The sequence below is a fragment of the Sebastes fasciatus genome, chromosome 21 (genome assembly GCF_043250625.1).
Source record: "Sebastes fasciatus isolate fSebFas1 chromosome 21, fSebFas1.pri, whole genome shotgun sequence".
Classification (NCBI taxonomy): domain Eukaryota; kingdom Metazoa; phylum Chordata; class Actinopteri; order Perciformes; family Sebastidae; genus Sebastes; species Sebastes fasciatus.
In genome coordinates this window covers 22,050,236-22,068,642 of record NC_133815.1, presented here as the reverse complement: position 1 = coordinate 22,068,642, position 18,407 = coordinate 22,050,236, and the positions used below count along the sequence as shown (strand labels likewise).

At 39.6% G+C, this 18,407-nt stretch overlaps 1 protein-coding gene across 6 annotated transcripts in view; it reads right to left on the bottom strand.

Annotated features, from left to right (window-relative positions):
• The window catches only part of col11a1a (collagen, type XI, alpha 1a), a 90,425-nt gene that overhangs the window by 36,920 nt on the left and 35,098 nt on the right, over nucleotides 1–18,407 (bottom strand). For all 6 annotated transcript variants that reach the window (XM_074621771.1, XM_074621773.1, XM_074621775.1 and 3 more), the window contains 18 exons: nucleotides 18,068–18,112; nucleotides 17,809–17,862; nucleotides 17,662–17,706; nucleotides 16,570–16,623; nucleotides 15,393–15,437; nucleotides 14,681–14,734; nucleotides 13,183–13,227; nucleotides 12,246–12,299; nucleotides 12,038–12,082; nucleotides 10,330–10,383; nucleotides 10,112–10,219; nucleotides 9,916–9,969; nucleotides 7,207–7,260; nucleotides 5,838–5,882; nucleotides 5,621–5,674; nucleotides 5,402–5,446; nucleotides 2,477–2,530; nucleotides 1,788–1,841 (listed from right to left, as the gene is read on the bottom strand). In XM_074621771.1, the coding sequence (XP_074477872.1) occupies nucleotides 1,788–1,841; nucleotides 2,477–2,530; nucleotides 5,402–5,446; nucleotides 5,621–5,674; nucleotides 5,838–5,882; nucleotides 7,207–7,260; nucleotides 9,916–9,969; nucleotides 10,112–10,219; nucleotides 10,330–10,383; nucleotides 12,038–12,082; nucleotides 12,246–12,299; nucleotides 13,183–13,227; nucleotides 14,681–14,734; nucleotides 15,393–15,437; nucleotides 16,570–16,623; nucleotides 17,662–17,706; nucleotides 17,809–17,862; nucleotides 18,068–18,112 (963 nt within the window). The remainder of the gene's footprint in view (nucleotides 1–1,787; nucleotides 1,842–2,476; nucleotides 2,531–5,401; nucleotides 5,447–5,620; nucleotides 5,675–5,837; nucleotides 5,883–7,206; nucleotides 7,261–9,915; nucleotides 9,970–10,111; nucleotides 10,220–10,329; nucleotides 10,384–12,037; nucleotides 12,083–12,245; nucleotides 12,300–13,182; nucleotides 13,228–14,680; nucleotides 14,735–15,392; nucleotides 15,438–16,569; nucleotides 16,624–17,661; nucleotides 17,707–17,808; nucleotides 17,863–18,067; nucleotides 18,113–18,407) is intronic.

The window sequence follows — 18,407 nt, the reverse complement described above, 5'->3', positions numbered from 1 at the left end:
TTGTGAATGCTGGTGTATTCCCAGATGTAAACATGTAATGTTTTAAGACTGAATGGCATGAGTGAACCAGTAAAACTCTATTAATGCCAGGGAGTGATTAGTATAAAGCCAACGCAACAAACTCCAAGGGCAGAGTGGCGGGTGCACACTGACTTTGACTTTTCCACTTATTTCCATTTGATCTTGAAACCCTCAGTCATCACACTCCATACATAACATCACTGAGGTATTGCAGTTATAAATCCTTTCAATTGCAACTTATTACCCTACAACCAAACAAAGTTTTCAAACCCGAGCTCTTAGAAGGGCGATCCTGGCTGACTTATGACTCCAGGCCTATTGATCACTGCGTTGTGATTTATGGTGATGTATTATTCAACGGAAACCCTCAGGCCAAGCTGTTACAGCATCGGCCCTGATTCAGAGACACCGACTCAAATCTTTATTTGTACTTCCTCAAAATGCAACTTGTGTTGCCGGGAATGGGCGCCTATGAGCATCCTTATCGCCGTGATCTATTCTCATATTAGATGCTTGTGGAGCATGTTCATCAGCGCATAAATCTACAGCCATAAACACCTTAATGAAGACTCTATCGGTGTAGCTTGGATCGCAGCAAAGGCAGGGAAGCACTCATGTGTGGTGTATTACGTTATCTATAGGAAAGAGGCAGGCGGAAAGGGAAGCTTTAATGATGGAGGCGATGATCTGTCAAGCTTTTAGTAGAATTTATTGGCCTCTGAGTCTCGTCAAACCAAGGTGCACTGATGCATACCAAGTACGGAGGAATCAAAGTAGAGAGCAGGGGATTGCAACTAGATGTGATCAAGTCAAACTTTGCTTTGTTTTTGTTTATTGGTAGATAAATCTTATGTCCCATGGGGTACGCCATCTATGCATCAATACATCTTCAGTGCAGATTTAGTACAGCCATTTCTCATTAAGCTCATGAACCACTGTTCCATTCTGCTGCAACACATTTTATGTCTGCTGGTTTTGTTATACCTCAGTTACAGTATTACTGCTCAGTTATTTTAAAGCAGGACACGTTGTTGCCAATGGACGATCTAAGTTCAGCATCCTTCCATTGCATATTTGTAAACTTGAGTAACAAGTAAGAAGGTGCATCAGAAAAGGATGGTCCCCAGCTCCCTGGTGTCCATCGCTATGAGAGAGGAGTCTGAGCCACGTGGATTTACTCAGACAGAATGCGGTGAGTGTAAATAGAGACGAGACAAGCGGACTCAGACAATGTTCACAAGGGCTTTGTCTTGAGAGTTTCGTTTTAAGAGACATGTCCGCCCCTTTGGCATCCCACTGAGATGTTGTATCGCTGATTGTAATCCGCTGCATACAAGAGCAACAGAGATAAGATGTGGAGGAGGAAGAGTGGGGGGATACAATTGAAGTGCAGCTCACTGATTGGGAGGATCAGATCTGTCCTTCAATCGAAAGGCAATTTAAAAGAATGGGAGCTAAACAGCTCTCGTTGGTAACTGAGTACCATCCATTAACACAACAAAAGTAATTTTTGCTGGATTAAAACAAGATTAGACTGAGAGGAGATTCTTGATTAAACACGTCTGAAAAACTGAAAAGTTATCAGGTGTCACAGTCTTGTGTTAGCTCTTGCAGTGGATATATGCCAAATCCATCCAAGTGTGAGATATTATGTTATATTGAGCTTGATGTGAGGTCTTCCGTTTCTACAATCAGCAGGAAGTTATAGGCTTACCGGGGCCACACAGCTGAAAGCTCAAACAGGATATTGCGTCTTTAGGACTCACCGTCTCTCCACGCTGACCAGGGTGTCCGGGCAGCCCGTCCTTTCCAGGTGGTCCCTGTTAGGTAGAAATCAAGATACACACTTAATAGGTAACCGAGAACATTCATCATAATCACATTCACATCTGAAGTGAATAATGGCTCTATGAAATTGGCCCTATCATCGGAATAAAAGTAAAATTTTCCAAGCAATTATGTTATTATTGCAGTATTGTGTAAATGCTTTGTAGGCACAATATATAATTATAAACATCATTTTCAGACTGGCAAAGTTGTAGTTAGACTACTGGAACACTGATGAAAAAATAACAGGTTCTGTTGAAAGGAACAAAATGACTGGTTGAGGGCGAAGAGCCAGCTATGAATCTAACCTGAATCGATAGGTGGAAATTACCACTTGTCTCCTGCCTGGACTGGGGAGTGAGAGAATGGGTTCTGCTTCAGTAACAGTTAGACTAATGATCCCTGCACAGAATTAGGGATATTGCTATGTGTTACCGCACTCCATGAACTCCTCAAATTGAATCAATTCGGATTTATAATGTTTGCAAACTAGGCTAATTTGCCACCGAGACAGTAGGAAGAGGAAAGTAGACACTGAACATCAGGAACAAGCGGCGAACCACACAGCCGTACTGTTTGTTTTACAGGACATTGAGATGCATAGTGTGCAGGAAGGAGAAATACTTACAGGGGGGCCCTTTGGTCCAGAGAAGCCCACTGGTCCCTGAGGTCCTTGAGGCCCCTGCAGTAGACAAACAAACAGTCAGATTAATGAGAAATGCAGAGGCTTACTGCATTATGCAAAAAGAAAACGTAACAGGATTAAAAGTTGGAAGGATATCATGTGGACATATGACTGTTTCCAGAGCAGCTGGAGAAAGCAAATTAAAGCTATTCAGTGTAAAAAGTTATCTAAAATGATTGCTGTCAGGTGAGTCATTGTTCACCAGATCACTGTAGGGAGCACAATGGAGTGGCAAAATGCTTCAGAAAGCTTTTGGTCACACTTGTGATAATTTAGTGGTCCAACTCGGCTTAATCTTAGAATGTAATGTAATGTTTGAGTGGTGATATACTGTGTGATAAAAAGGAGCATTTCTGGGGTGGAATATTTAAAGAAACAGATTCTGAGTGAATAAACTGCTTAGTAAAATAAGGTCCTGTCAAATGCCAAACAGTCATATTGCAGGGAAAAGGTAATAATATTATACTGTATGAGCCAGAGAATAGGGAGGTTTTTTAAAATTAAGTTTATATTCCACTGAAGGCTTTAGCTGAAGCCATATATATATAGATAATTATCATATTATATCCTAACATATCATTTCCCTCACTATACAAAGTTAGGTATATTGATCAGCTCACAAAACTGGTTGTGACATAAGTGTTGTGACAGCCAATTGGATGTTTGATTCATATTTAATTATATAGTTTATTCACTGTATGTACCCCCCAAAATTGAAGAGCACATTTATTTGATTGGTATATTTAATCATGTAATCATGGATGAGAGGAGCGGAAATATAGCACACTAGTGAAAAAAGAGACAAATGAAGAGAGGAAAGTGGGACCCACGTCAGCACACAAACGGTGAGAGTCTGCAATGTGAGGAAAAGGAGGTCACTTACACAATGAGGCTGACAGAGATGTCACATATTCACAAGTTGTGTGTCGAAAAAATGTGTTGATGAAGTGAAAATGTGTTTTTGGAAAGTTACTTTACAGTTTATTGTTGAAGTAACATAAAGGTTGGGGATGTAGGGATATTAAATATAATTGACATATAAAATATCCAGTGCAAATTGAGTTAATCTTTTTGCATTCTAATATAAACATGCCTCAAAGCTGACTTGGTAATATAAGTTTATCTTTAAATCATATTTATCCATCAGTTTACGTCTGGATGTTAATGAGTTTTTTTAATTGGTTTTTAGTTAGATGCCTGAAATAAGGTTTGTGGTTAACACAAGCTTAAGAGATTTTAACGTTTTGTTCTACAACATAAAATACATCAATAAATACCCCGCTCCTGAGTTGTGAAGCCCTTAGGTGTCTTAAAAAACAACAAGTGGCTAAATGAGACATTACGTCATCATGCCTGGTATAGTTTGATTATAGCCTAATGTTAACTTTTTACTTCTGGCGATTGCATTTACACTTCAAAAATCATAAAAGTTAATTTATGGAGATTATCTTGCTGAACAAAACATGTAAGTATCATAATGTTTCTTTGCCACAGAGCTTATTTTCTGCATTAATCCAAAACCTAATGGAAAAATCTCACTGGCTTTTTTTCGAGGGGACCAAGGTGATGCTAACTTCTTGGTTGGCCTACAAAAATACGTCTTCCCTGGAGCACTCTATACACTATACACATAAACACTATACAGTTCACAACATTATAGTTTGTCCAGCTGGAATTTCACCACTTTGAATCCGCACTCCACCCACATACTGTAGAATAATGTATTTCTAAAGTCAAAAGCTGCCAATCAACATCTACTTCAACAGTGTTCTGAAACAGTGAAAGCTATTTTGTTGGGAAGTCCTGAAGGCAATTCTTACCAACCCAAGCACTAAACTGCAGCTTCACAGTTGAGTATTACTGTAGTAAAACTAGTGGCCTTAGTGGATGCTTAAACTTTATTAAATGATGCTCATGATTCACACTCCAGTGTGACATTGAAAATATAATGTGACTATTTAATGAGGCAGAATGAGTAAGTTGTGTACTAGCTGTGTAGTTCAAGTGGAAAGCAAGACCTTGATCTAACAGAGTGGAGGCTCTGTTTTCATCGTGCTCTGTCAGAGTTGTAATAAAGTCCATTTCTCCCCCTGTAGTGTTGTAGGAAAATGTCAATGCTGCAGCTGCCTTTCTTTTTTCATGCCTTCTTTAGACTTCACTAGATTCCAATCAATGTTTCACATTTTCTTTGTTACACAGCAACTAAAACACCACTGGTAATCTAACAAAATCTAATGAAAGGTATTAAATACGGTGGCACTGCTGGGAGGCTTTTATTGTGAAGCAAATGCAGAGATTGTTAACTTTGCTGCTTAATTTGCCACCTACAACCAACTCATTACTCAATAAAAAATCCTATAAATCTAGATCTGGACAATGTTCTTTTATTTTTTTTAATGGAGCATCAGTTTAAAACACTGTAAATGAGAAATGTACTTTATTGCTACTCTGAGAACCAATGGGAAAGAAAAGGGATTTGTATAAACTGAAATGCTGCTGTCTGTTAGATGAAGGTAGGAACAGGAACATGGTATTAAATGGCAGTATGTGTCCAGTGCGTCGTCTAGGTTGCCCTAACCAGTAAACTTGTTCATTTCTTTTGGGGCAAGGAAGACTTCATTGAACAAAGGAACAGGTTATGTTGATGAAATGGAAGACACAAACACATATTCATAAAAGCTTTACCAGCAAAGAGTCATCGATTGTGAATAACTGGGTTTGAGCAGTTTGACAAGATTTGAAGGTCAATCCTGACTACCTCTTAGATTAAACAAATAGAATCAATTGATATGAAGGCCTTAAACTTTACAATAACTCATACTGGAGGTGGATGACACTGAATGTCTTGAGACAATATCATAGACTTACTCTCTCACCGGGACCGCCTGGTGGGCCGTCGTGTCCTGCTGTGCCCTGCAACACACAACAACAAATCATCATCAGTTAATATTTAGCTATATGTTTTTTATGATGGGAGCAGTAGCACAAATCTACCATTGTTTTTATTGGTCAAGTTTCATCCCTGCTTGATACTGTAGAGTACCCAGTAAAAAAAGACTAAAATGGTGATTGGTATAGCTGGTGTACCTTGGCACCGGGTTTTCCTGTTGGACCTCTGGCTCCTCGACCCCCACGAGGACCCTACAGGGAGAGAGGAAAAACTCAAGAGTCAAACAGAACGCCTGGTAATACTGTGTACAAGCTACAGTAGTTTAAGTTAAAGATGTCAAATGCTAAACCTGTTAGAATAGATACAAGATGATTTTACAGCATTTAAATACAGTAGTTTGTGAAAAAGACATACCGTTGGACCTCTCTGTCCTCTTGGACCAGATTTGCCGGCGATGCCCTGTTAGATAACCAAAGGCAAAACATTTTAGGCACTTCCACATACTTCCTGTTATTCAACATTATTACACAGCTTTGTTGAGTACTCGATTCGGATTAGTTAATCGTTCTACGATCTGTTACTATTTTTATAGCAGACCGTTGCTATGGGCGCAGTTCTGATGTCGGACTCTGGCGGACCATTTTTGTGGCAAATTATCATTTTCTTAAGTAAGTAGCCGTGTAATAAGCGGGATAATGTACAGCGAGCTCGACAGGGCATCACCCTGAAGGGGTTTATTTCACAACAATGACCAGCCCACTGCACATTATCCCTTACTTAACCCCCTTCTGACATCTGTCCTACAGAAAAGGGCTCAAATCACTTCTGCAATGCCAAACAGACAATTTGTTTCCTATTCTACATGAGTAGCCTCAGATTCCTTCATTTTAAGAGATAAATTAAACAGTTGCTGAGTTAAATGACATTTGCCTGATGTTTCAGTGCATTGAGATGCATCTTACATGCACGAATCTATCAATGAAATCTTGAAAAAAAAGTGAGCTTGACCACTAATGTCTTTGTTAGATATTAGGTAAAAGGAGTACAGAGAGTTGTGTGATTATAGCTACAATATGCACTTCTTGAATGACAACAAAGAATTGGCTAAGTAATATTAACTCCACCGTTTGGCTGACTAAAGCAGCAGAAACAGCCTGCCAACAAATGCAGCAGTATTTCTACAATAGCTTGAAATGTCTCTCTGGCTTTAAGTTGACAAAATTACATTTGAGTGGAAAGAGCATTGAGTGTTTGATTTTGGCAGGTAGCCTCGGTATAAGTGAGATAATGTACTTCAAAGTGTCCATTAAATGATTCTGATGTACTCAACAAAGAAAATAGCTCATCTTTGACCACCACTTTATATACATTCATTTGATATGGATACGTTTTCTATCACTCCCTCCATGAATCAACAGTTTTTATTAAGGTGCATTAATATAAGCCAGGAACATTTTGGCTTCATTTTCATAGTTAACTGTTGAAAGTAAAACCTGCACCATGCACTCTTTCTCAGCAATTCTCAAAATTGTGTAAGAGCAACTTGTTTTTTTCCAGCCTAGAGACGGGGGAGAGGGGCTCAATGAAAGCACGATTGTCTTCACGTCTTTTGTTCTCTCCCCAACATTGATTTTGCTGCTGTTATTTTTTTCTGCCAAGTCACCATACAGATGCCTTTATAATAGGAATCAATTTTCTTTTGTGCTGGGATATGATGGCGTGGTGATTTTCATACACAAACAGACAAAGTGTGTGTACTCAGTGAGTGAGTGTGTTTCCTTACCCTGGCTCCTTTCTCGCCGTTAGCTCCAGGGAACCCGGGGAAACCGCTCGAGCCCTGTCAACAGGAGAGGGAGGTATCACGGAGGGGAAACAAGAGAGATGCTGGATGGGTCAGGGCATGCATGATAATGAGGGCTCACCCTGTATTTATCTGCACTGTTGTTAGATATCATCTTCACTGACACGCTGTAGTTTCATACGGGTAACACCATGGCCCTCATTTCAAATTCCATGACTTTTGAAATGTAAAACTGATCACTTCCATGACCTGAACACTTTGTTTCTTCCAGATTTGTTAAAAAACTAAACTTCAGTTGGGTTGAACAACACTATTTAATGCAATGAACATTTTTAAATTGTAAAACACATTCTCAATATTCCTGTGAAGTGAAAGTTTTACATAAAAATAACATTTGCTGCCTTCCCAAGAGAGCATATCAAATTCACAAACTCTCCCCACTCCGGTATCTCTATAGTGTTTATCAAGCTGGCAGAGTAGACAAAGTTTCTCAGGCGAATTCTCTAAACTTATAAGATTATGTGGGGAACACACACGCACACATACATACATACACAAAGAGAGGAGGACTTTAAAACAAAAGGCTTAGCACAAGACCTCTGTAAATAACACAAGACAAGGTGACGTGATTTTTTTTCTTTAGTCAGACTCTGTGAACGGGGGATTAAAGAGCAGCTTACCCATTCTCTCGCCACACGTTGCATTGGGGACATTCAATACAAATTCAGTCAATAACAAAACATGACTTCCTCCAAACTGCTGCTCGGTTATGTCTAATAACTCATATCTAATGAGCTATTGTCTCTATAAAATCTTGTCAAACTTTGATTTACTAATTAATTTAGTTCATCATGTGTCAGACACCCTCTGGCAGTCTGAACCACACAGAAACATCTAAAGTTTGTAAATTCAAAATCAAATATTTTTTGCTTTTGCTCATTATTAAAATACTCATTCTGGAGCGTGTTGCAGGTCTAACAACCTCTGACTTTAGAGTGTAACCATCAGTATAAAAACACCCAAGGGGCTAGAATACTTCTTTTTTTTTATTTTTATTATTCTGATGAAGTACAAACACCTGCTACAATAAACAGTACACCATGGCTGTGAGTCCCATGGACAGTCCTTAGACATGAATCACAGCTGGTAGCGCCACTCAACATCCACTCATGCTCACTTAGACGGACACTTACTGCTTCTATAGGATCATCAGACATATACAATACTGTAGGTAACCATTGAATCCATGTGTGGAGAGGATGGTGTGCAGCAGGTGTGATGATATGATGTGAGGAATAAGCAAGTGTAAGGTGAATGCGGTTAAAATAATCTTTTATGATACTGCGCCTGTAATAAATGCCATCAGCTGTTACAATGATCTAAATTATCAATAGTTTATACTATGTTCTGGTCGATTCTGATTAACAATTTCATAGAAGGAAAGATTGTTTTTAAAAACTTTTAAAAGTAATGTACCAAAATGGTAGTTTTTAACATCACTGAATTATTTCAGCATAAACTGCAAGGCACTGGTACGATTCCAATGAGACAAGAATGAGACCATCATTTATCAAACTGTCTACACTAAACCACATTTTTACAGTGTGTGCTACCGTGTCAGACATGTTGGCAGGAAATCTGCAGCATTGCTTTACAGCAAAGAGCAGAAGAGGGCACTGTTCTTCCAGCACAATCACAGTTTTTTGGGGCGGGGGAGGGCAGAGAGAAACCGTGTTTATGTCTTAATTTCAAGAAACACTAGAGCAAACTGCTGCATTGAGAGTCTCATTAGTTTACACTTACTTTAAGAATGGTTAATAAATGATTTAACAATGATTCACAGATCAGTTATAATGAATTACTCAGATGACGTTTTTGAGTGCCCCGGTTGTGAAATATTCCTTTATCTGTTGATAATAATAAATATTGGTAATGCTTGTTAGTTTCTCGCTTTCTAATAAGACATTAAGTCTGTAGTTAAAATGTTAACATGCTGTTAATAAATGTATTTTGATCAAAATGCTGTGCAGCACCATCCCAGAAGGTAAGTGGTGTAACAGTCCATTGGAGGAGTCTTTCTCATTAATTGATGAGCTAAAGTGTCACGCTGGAGGAGGATAAAAACGAGCCAAAGGATTTTTTTTCTTACAACCTGACAACTCAAAAGTTGTTCTGAGTAATGGCACATAAGTGATCTATAAATAATTGAATGATGCATTGCCAATTAAGAAAACCATTAGTTACTACTTATAAGGATGTTGAAACAAACAAAGTGGTACCAACATTTCAACAGGTGCCATCTTTAAAAATAATATTAGGTATGCTTCATTACCAGAACTGTCACTTTTAAAATATTGCTTTATCAAAGTAGGGTGTATTGCATAAATGATCGGCACTAAAGTCCTCCTGCTCCCCAGGAATGCAGGTAACACGTATCTCCTTTGGCTGTCACGCCCTACTGGTTCTGCACTAAAAGGGTTCATCTTAAAAATCGACGTGTTCTCACTATGAACAGTTTCTAATAATTATTTTTATGGTAAATCCATTTTATGTGAAATCATCAGGCTGTGCAGTGTGGACGTTTTGGTCTGCTGTGGTATGCCGGTGTATTCTGATAGCTCTGATTCCTTCACAGTTCTGATAACAGAGCAGACAGTAAAACATCCCTTATTGTGGTGAGAGTGAAGTTACCTTAGGTCCTTGTCTTCCTGGATAACCTGGCAATCCTGGAACGCCCAGTTTACCCTGAGAGACAGTAACAGCGCAAGATGTCAGCCCAGCGACACAAATTTCGCACAATGAGAGCAACAAAATGAAAACAACTGAGCTGAAAACACATGATTCTTGTATTGGCTTTCCAACATCCTTGGTCATTGATTTCTCATACCTTTTCTCCAGCAGGACCGAGGGGACCTGACTCTCCGTTAGGGCCAGATCGGCCTTTGGGACCCTCGGGACCATCCTCTCCTCGGGATCCAAGCATGCCAAACTCACCCTACAACCCAACACATACAGAGAATGTCACAATGATGAACCTCCATGTGAAGAATAAAGATCTGACTGGACATGTCAGAAGTTATCTGTATGACGGATGATGCTTCTCACCCGGTCTCCTTTGATTCCCATGTCTCCCTTGAAACCTGGGAAACCGTCCTCACCCTGAAATGAGACAAAAAGAAGTTATTCCATTTGTCAGCAATTGTTGGGTTATTTCATTATATTGTTATTCAAGGAATTTGTTTATTTCCCACTAAGAGTCTTTGAAATGGACTATTTTCTTCATTTCACTGGGGAACTTATTAAGTCTCCTGATATTTTCTGTTAAATATTCAGCCTGCTCATATTCACTGTGTGGATCACAGGATGGATGCTGCTCTCTGTTGGCCAGATAGTGGAACAGCATATGCAAGGAACTGTTCAGTTGTTGAGCTGCACAACCTACACCAACCGATTTTAGGCATTATGGGATATATCGATGTAATAAATTAATATATGTTTAATGCTCAGATACAAGAATTTTGAAACACTTTTCAGCATTCAGAGATTTTGTGCATTGAAACCAAATAGCAATTTTGTGATTTTTGCAATTGAACCAAAATTGTCTCAGATAATCAAATGGACGCTGAAGGACACTATTCACTTCAGGTGGACCTCTGTCTCTTTTCTTTGACACTTCCTCTTTCTAGTCTGTCACCTGTCCATGTTTTCAACCCCATCTGATGCATAATTCAGCACTGAGCATGTCTGTTGCCAGGAACTCGCATCACAAAGACCACACACACACACACACACACGCTCACACTCACACACACACACACGCACACGCACAAACGCTCACACTTACACACACACACACACACACCTGGGGTAAAGCACATCCTTTATTCATAACAAACCTTTTCTCCTCAAGGTTTGGCTTTTGAATCTCTTGCTACAGTATAAATAATGCAATGATTCAAAAAATAAATAAAACCAAGTGATATGAATACCTGTCATTGTAGTGAGAACAACACCCCTCAGATAGATAATGGATTTTATACAGCAGCATAACTGCATTGATCTTAAATAAATGTTGTGCATATTAAAAAGGCAGCTTGGTTTAAATTCTCCACGCACACAGTCACACTCTTCAGAAGTGCTTGAGATGGATTGCAGCGTTCTTTGAAAGCAAAAGCCTCGAGCGCGACAGCTTTACATTCAACAGCTGATTGAGGGTCACTCAGAGAAAGGCTCTGTCTCCACTGAAGATGGCTATCGGCTGACCTCTGCCTGGTACTTTCAGGCTGCAGCAGCCGTCCACTCCAGCTCAAAAGAGCCAAAACAAAGTTGGGAGGGCAGGTAGACAGCCACAGTTACAGACAGAATATCTGTGACATGAATATATTCACAGGCTGTTCCCAAACTTTATTTTCCTCTCTTCACCTTCATCACAAAGTGAGTGAAGTTTAGACAAACACTGTGACATACTGCATGTCAATTTGGACAGCATGTTTAAACTTTAATCTGTTGATTCAACTTTTTAAACAGCACTTCCAACTGAGATCTTAATGGGATCACCGTGATATTGTGGATTTGGAAGAGCACCTTTTAGCACAGCTTCTGAAATAAATAGCTTCCAGTGTCATCATCGGTGAGAATATTTACTTTATCTTTGTTGACAGAACTGCAGAAATCTCTCTCAACATTTTATTTTGTAATTATATTAACATACACCGTATGATTCATAACCTGTTTGGGCTGCTCAGTGGCTACAACCTGGGTGGTATATTGAGAAATGATGTGGACATAATTTAGCATTTTAAGAAGTTTATACCTTCTCTCCCTTTCCCCCCTTGAGACCACGGACACCATCGGCACCCTGTTGGACAGGAAAGAGACATTCATAAGCATGACAAATATAACAGGAAACAATACAATATAAGTATGTACAATATAATAAAAGGGAAGACTTTCTTATCTGGTGAGGAATAGTGAATAAGACTGGTCAATCAAATGCCAGCATGATCAAACTGAAAGCGTACCTTGACACCACGAGGGCCAGGATAACCAATAGGACCCTGTGGACCTGAGGGACCCTGGAGAGTAGAAAACAGTGCATGGTTACCATAGTAAATGCTTTACAGTGTGGAAGATGTACTGTAGGTGTTCAGAGATGGGATGTGCCACTGCATGTCATCATTATCTTATAAATACAGGTGGTATTTACTCTAGTTACTGTAACTTAGAAGATTTTGTATGATATAACTAAAGGTTATCCATTGTTCTGAGGTCATTAATTAGGTTTCTAATACATCGAAATACGAAATGTATCAGAAACTGGCCAATGATAAACATTTCATCAACATATGTAAAGAAAATGCTTATAAAACTAACTATTAAACATTATTGTTCATCCATGGCAGAAGTCTGAAGACGTATTTCTTGATCCAAATGCAAACAACAATGCTAATAACTAACTTTAAATTGCAATGTTTTCTGTCACTATGAAAGGTTTGTTTAAATTACAATCAGCTGACACTAAAATGCATATTTTTCTTCTATAATTTAAACTTTATCTAGTATGAAAACATACTATTTGCATTGTCAAAAAAATATATGCCATTTTCCTTTGATAGCTAAGCACATTATTATCATTTGTATTGTTGTTGTACTAGCTAGTTAAAATTTACAACCTCATTGGTTAAGTAGAACTAAAAGAAACGATGCAATGCTTCTGAATGTGAGTAATATAAATAAACAATAAAATAATTTGATTAGACAAACATGTCAAGTTATCCTGTAGTCCTTTTTTTGATTACATGCCTCAGGCTTTTCTCTTAGTACATTGAAAATGAATTACCGTACATTTTATATTAACATTTTTAAAACACTAAGACATTTTCTTTCCACTGCAGCGCACACACACATGCAAATAAACATATTACCCAAATGACTCAATTCCTTCTTAAAAACACCTACCAGGGCTCCTTTCTCTCCAGGTGGACCCTCTTTACCAGGATGACCCTGTAAAATAAGCATTCAAAAAGGGGTTAAAAGTGTTTGATACAATGTTGTTTTTAAACGAAACACTCAACACAGTGAATGGTGTGAACATATATGTATGTTATTCAGCTAGTTGAAGCATCTTAACAAACAAGAAGTGTAGTGCATGTGGATTTGCGTTACCATCATTATCTACAGGGAGGGGAGACCTTTGTGTTGTCCTAAAAGGCTGTTCTAGATGGCATGGCAAAGCAATAAATATACATATCTGAGAATGAGAGCGAAGGGATGACCTTCACACAGAGTAACCTGTATATGCTTTATCAAACCAAAGCAGTGTTGAATCCTGATAAAACGTGGTCAACAACTACACACCAACAACACAGTCCTCTATGTGAAAGACATGTCAGTGAGCTTGTTCTGTGTGTTACGGTTATAGCCAGTATAGTGTGGTGGACACTGGTAGTGTCAGAGTGATGGGGCAGGTGGACAAGCCCATACAAATGGCTCGATACACACCTTCACACACACACACACACACACATATATATATATGGAAACCTTTAGCTGTGAACACCTGGCACCTCCAATTTGAGGTGTGAGTTTGAGGCAGAAGGCTGTAAATCACGATGCTCTGGGGCCTGAGGGCAACTAAGGGCTGCCTGCCTCTTGAATTTACACACCTCTGCTAGCGAGGGCAGAAAAGGAGGAATGACAAGAGCTTCTACAGGTTTAGAATAGCAAAACTCAAAGGCACATTTCTTATATTTTTTTTTGCCTTGAGAGGTTTCCGAGGCACAGTTCTGCAGTATTTCACAAGAGGGCTCTGTGTGTGTCATACGCCAAAAGGGTAAACCCATCAAAACAGTGTATCCACAGTCTATACACTTTTTGCTTCTACAGTCTAAAATGCATTTTTATACTTCTGGTTAAGTTTTTAGATGGGGATTTGGAGTTATGGAGAGATCTTTAAAGTAAATAAAAACTATTAATTAATATAATTAATGTAATGTTTGTTTATAAACATGGCTGTTCTCTTTAAGATGGCCACTGATAACATTTACACAAAGCTCTACATCTATAAGCTGGGGTGTCCAGTGAGTCATATACTGGAAATGGTTTGAAAGTGCAGGGCAGCTGTAGAGTAGACAATGTCACCATCTACCTGACCTGCATCCCATACCCATATATTATGTAACAGCTTGATGAGGTCATCAGATCTGGTTTAAAAGGGTCATACACAGGTCAACTCTGTGTTGGGAATCGTGGGTTGAACTTGGTGTTGAGAAAAAAAACTTGTGCTCACTCTAAACTGGTTTTATATCATGTACAGTTGTAGGAATGTCCATATGTATGTACTGTATCAACCTCAGTGTCTGAGGATTTGGTGGAGTAAAGGGTTGTCGTATTTCTGTTTATGTGTGTGTAATACTGATATACTGTTTGTACGTATATAGGTGATAAGAGCACGCACAGGAGGCCCATCAGCTCCAGGTAATCCAGGCAACCCCGACCTGCCATGAGGTCCCTGTAAGGGGAAAAGAAAAAGGTCAAAGATCAGAGGTTATAAACCAGTTTCAGAATTCTCTAAAGGTGACAGTGCAGAGTTCATTCAGAGAGTCTGCAGGTTCCAAAAAAACATAAAACATTTTAAGACCTTTCTTTTTGCAGACTGTCCCTGATTAAACATGGCTAGTCACATTTGTTTAAATACACATGTTCAGATTAAGCTTAAAAGCATCAACAGATTAAACGATATTTAATGTTAAAAGACACAATGACCCGCTGTGTTTGGTAGAATAGATAGAATTCAAATGAGTGATTATTGATTTTGGGCTTTATAAATAACATTGACTTGACTTAACTAAAACATCTACATTTTGTTTAAACCATTCTAATTATATAGTTGGATTGTTGATACCAAATAAGAAAAGGCTAAATTTAGCCTAATCAAAAAGCTACATTATATGGAGTATATTTTCCATCCTAAACCTGAAACAAAAAAAACAGTTTTCAAATAAATATAGATTGCTGATTATCGTTTGGCTAATCAATAATTTCTTACTATTCACTATGATCTTTTGGTCCTGAAACCATGAGTCCGTTTTTTATTTTATGTTATACTTATTGTGCTTCAATTTTGTATGTACATTTTACACAGAAAAATAAAAAAAAAGGTTACATACTTTTTCACCAGGTGGTCCGATAGGACCTTGAGGACCAGGAAGACCCTGTGAGACAGAGACACATAGAAATGAGAGTCCGTTGCTACGGCAACAACAAGCATGCTCAAACACACACACACACACACACACACACACACACGCTGGACAAACTGAAGAGTTTGTTGGAGTTGTAAATATTTGAGCTAATGTAGGATTGTTAAGCTTGTTCCTTTGTGTGCGTGTGTGTGTGTGTGTGTGTGTGTGTGTGTGTGTGCGTGTGTGTGTGTGTGTGTGTGTGTGTGTGTGTGTGTGTGTGTGTGTGTGTGTGTACTTTTACAGCTATCTTCGTGAGAACCAATTTGAGCTTTAGACCTTGAAAGTGAGTTAGACTTTGAGAGTGAGGACATTTTGGAAAATTAAAATGTTGTCCGGTCCTCACCTTCGAACAGTCCCTTCAAAGGCCTGTTTGAGGGTTCAGACTTGGTTTTAAGGTTGAAGTTAGAATTAGGTTTAGGTTAAGATACGGGTTGGGGTTACGTGCTGTATTTACTGGTGATGGGTTAGGGTAAGGAGCTAGGGAATGCACTATGTCAATGAGTGTCCCCACAAGTATAGAAGTACAGCTTTGTGTGTGTGTGTGTGTGTGTGTGTGCGTTTGTGTGTGTGTGTGTGGGTGTGGTTGTTTGCATAATGAGGGTGTGTGTAGGCATATTAGCATCTAGCATGCCTGTGGTACTGCTTAAACTTTAATATTTGTGCATGTGTTCACATGTATACGTTTCTAGGTGGCTACCTGATGTGTACCAGTGTGTGTGTGTGTGTGTGTGTGTGTGTGTCGCAGGGGTAATTTGAGGCACTGAAGCTTGCTCCAACAGGTGTGGCAGCTTTGCAGGAATTCCACCAACATGAATAAGATGCTTTCAACTGGATCAACCCCGAAACATTCCCCTTCCCAAGATAAACCCCGGAAAAATATTTGAGAGAAATGTGTGTGGGGAGTGCACGTGTGTGTGTGAAGTAAATCTGCTTTTCTCTGCGTGTGGGGTTTGTGGTGGAAGATACAGACAGCAGTGAGGCCTAAAACAAGTGTGTCTGTGGCCACTTCTCTGTATGTACACATCATGCTGCATGCATCAACACTGACACTCTGTCTGTGCCTTTGTCATAGGAGTCTCGGGTGTATGATTGATTCACTCACCTGTGTTCCGGGGATTCCCTGCTGCCCGGGTGGGCCTGGTTCTCCTTGTGGTCCCTGAAAAAAGATGGAGGCTGTCAAAACCAAACACTAGTTCCAGAGTAATCCTCTGTCCCAAACACTGCTACCTGAATTACAAAGATTATTGTCATTGCCAACAGTCAGGTGGGTTCCATCCAACCTTCTGCCTACTGCATAAATCACTATGGCAAGTAAACATGCTTCATTTTAGCTGCTCCCAGTCCCAGATAAGATAAGATAAAAAACACAGACTGTTCTGAATAACTAATTGAACTAAAAATAATAAATCAAATGGCAAAATGTATGTTTAATATTGTACATGGTACTGTACCAGCCACAATGAAACTTTAAGATACAATCCAGCTCATTGAAGCTGCCTTCACATGATAAGAAATTTGCTCTTTGCTCACCCCCATGTTAGGGTGCAGAGCCTCGCAAAGGCAAAGCGCAGCAAAGGCATAATGTGTCATCAAAAAGTGCACAAGGAACGCCTTTCACTGTTTCTAGGCAACAACCGTTTCAGCTTTTGTCTCATTGTCTGAAAGATCAGCGGCAACTAAGGTCAATGTTGAAATAATTTTAACTTTGAGCGCACGCCGGCAATTTCAAGCATTGCACCGAGCCAACAGTAGTGCTTCCGCCTAGCCGGGCGGCACCGCTCTCCCTATAGGAAAGCTGCCGATCATGTGTAGGCGGCTTTGTAAATGTATTCAAGGGCTTGAGGGTAGCTGTTTGACCCTAAACCAGCATTTTATTCATTAGCTGTGGTACATTTCAAACCTTGCCTGTCATTATACAGTATTTATTTGGTAATATCCAGAAAAGGCAGCACCATAATTTATCATTTGATCTGTTGATCCATTTGAAGAGACTACTCTCCTTCTCAGGTCCTCTGAGGCATGACCTTTGACCTCCAGCTGTGCATCCTAAAGGGATTTTAACAGCCTAACCTAGACAGTGCAAACTCATAGAAACAGTCATGTACAGCTCAGACAATGTCTGAAACTCTGCAGGCTTAGGAACTGATAGAGCAACATCTTTTGTTAGTTTAGTAAGAGTAAGTTGTGTTCATACCATGTTTCCTTTGGAACCCGAAGGCCCGTCAACTCCAGCAACACCCTGCGAAGGACAAGTCAGAAAAGCCCCATGTATACCTCATATCAGATTTATCATACAGAAAATGATATCAGAGATAAGGATGGTAAAGTAGATGGTACGTACAGGAGATCCAGGGGGTCCTGGAGAACCACGAGGTCCAAGCAAACCTCTAGGACCCTATGAACAATGAGAAGCAATGACTTATATTCAACTCTCAAAACACTGCTGAATGATTTCCAGTAGAGCAATCGTGTCCTCCTGGGGAATACTTTTGTCAAAGACATCAGAGATCAGCTTTAAGAGGATCTTGTTGCAACATGTAGGAATCCCATATGTTTTGGAATAGCCTGATGAAACAAAACCGACAGCAGACAAGCCTTACACTCTCGCCAGCTAATCCTCGGGGCCCGATCTCTCCGTCCTCGCCCTAAGGGAAGAAAAAGACATAAGTCAGTCTTCATTGGAGAAGTTCAGTGTTTCAAGCTCTGTAATTTCAACAATCTGAGGTAAACACTGGCATCTTGCATTGAAACATTAAATATCTATCACCACCTATAATCGTAAGCTCTCGAAAGCCTGTATTAGCCAGGGCTTAATCTCAACCTAACCAAACATTGTTGAATGTAGTAACCGCCTGGGGGTGGGGGGTGGGGGTGGAGGGTTGAGTGGGGTAGTTAGTTTCAGGGGGAGGAAAGGTTAAACACAAACCCTCCTCCTTCACA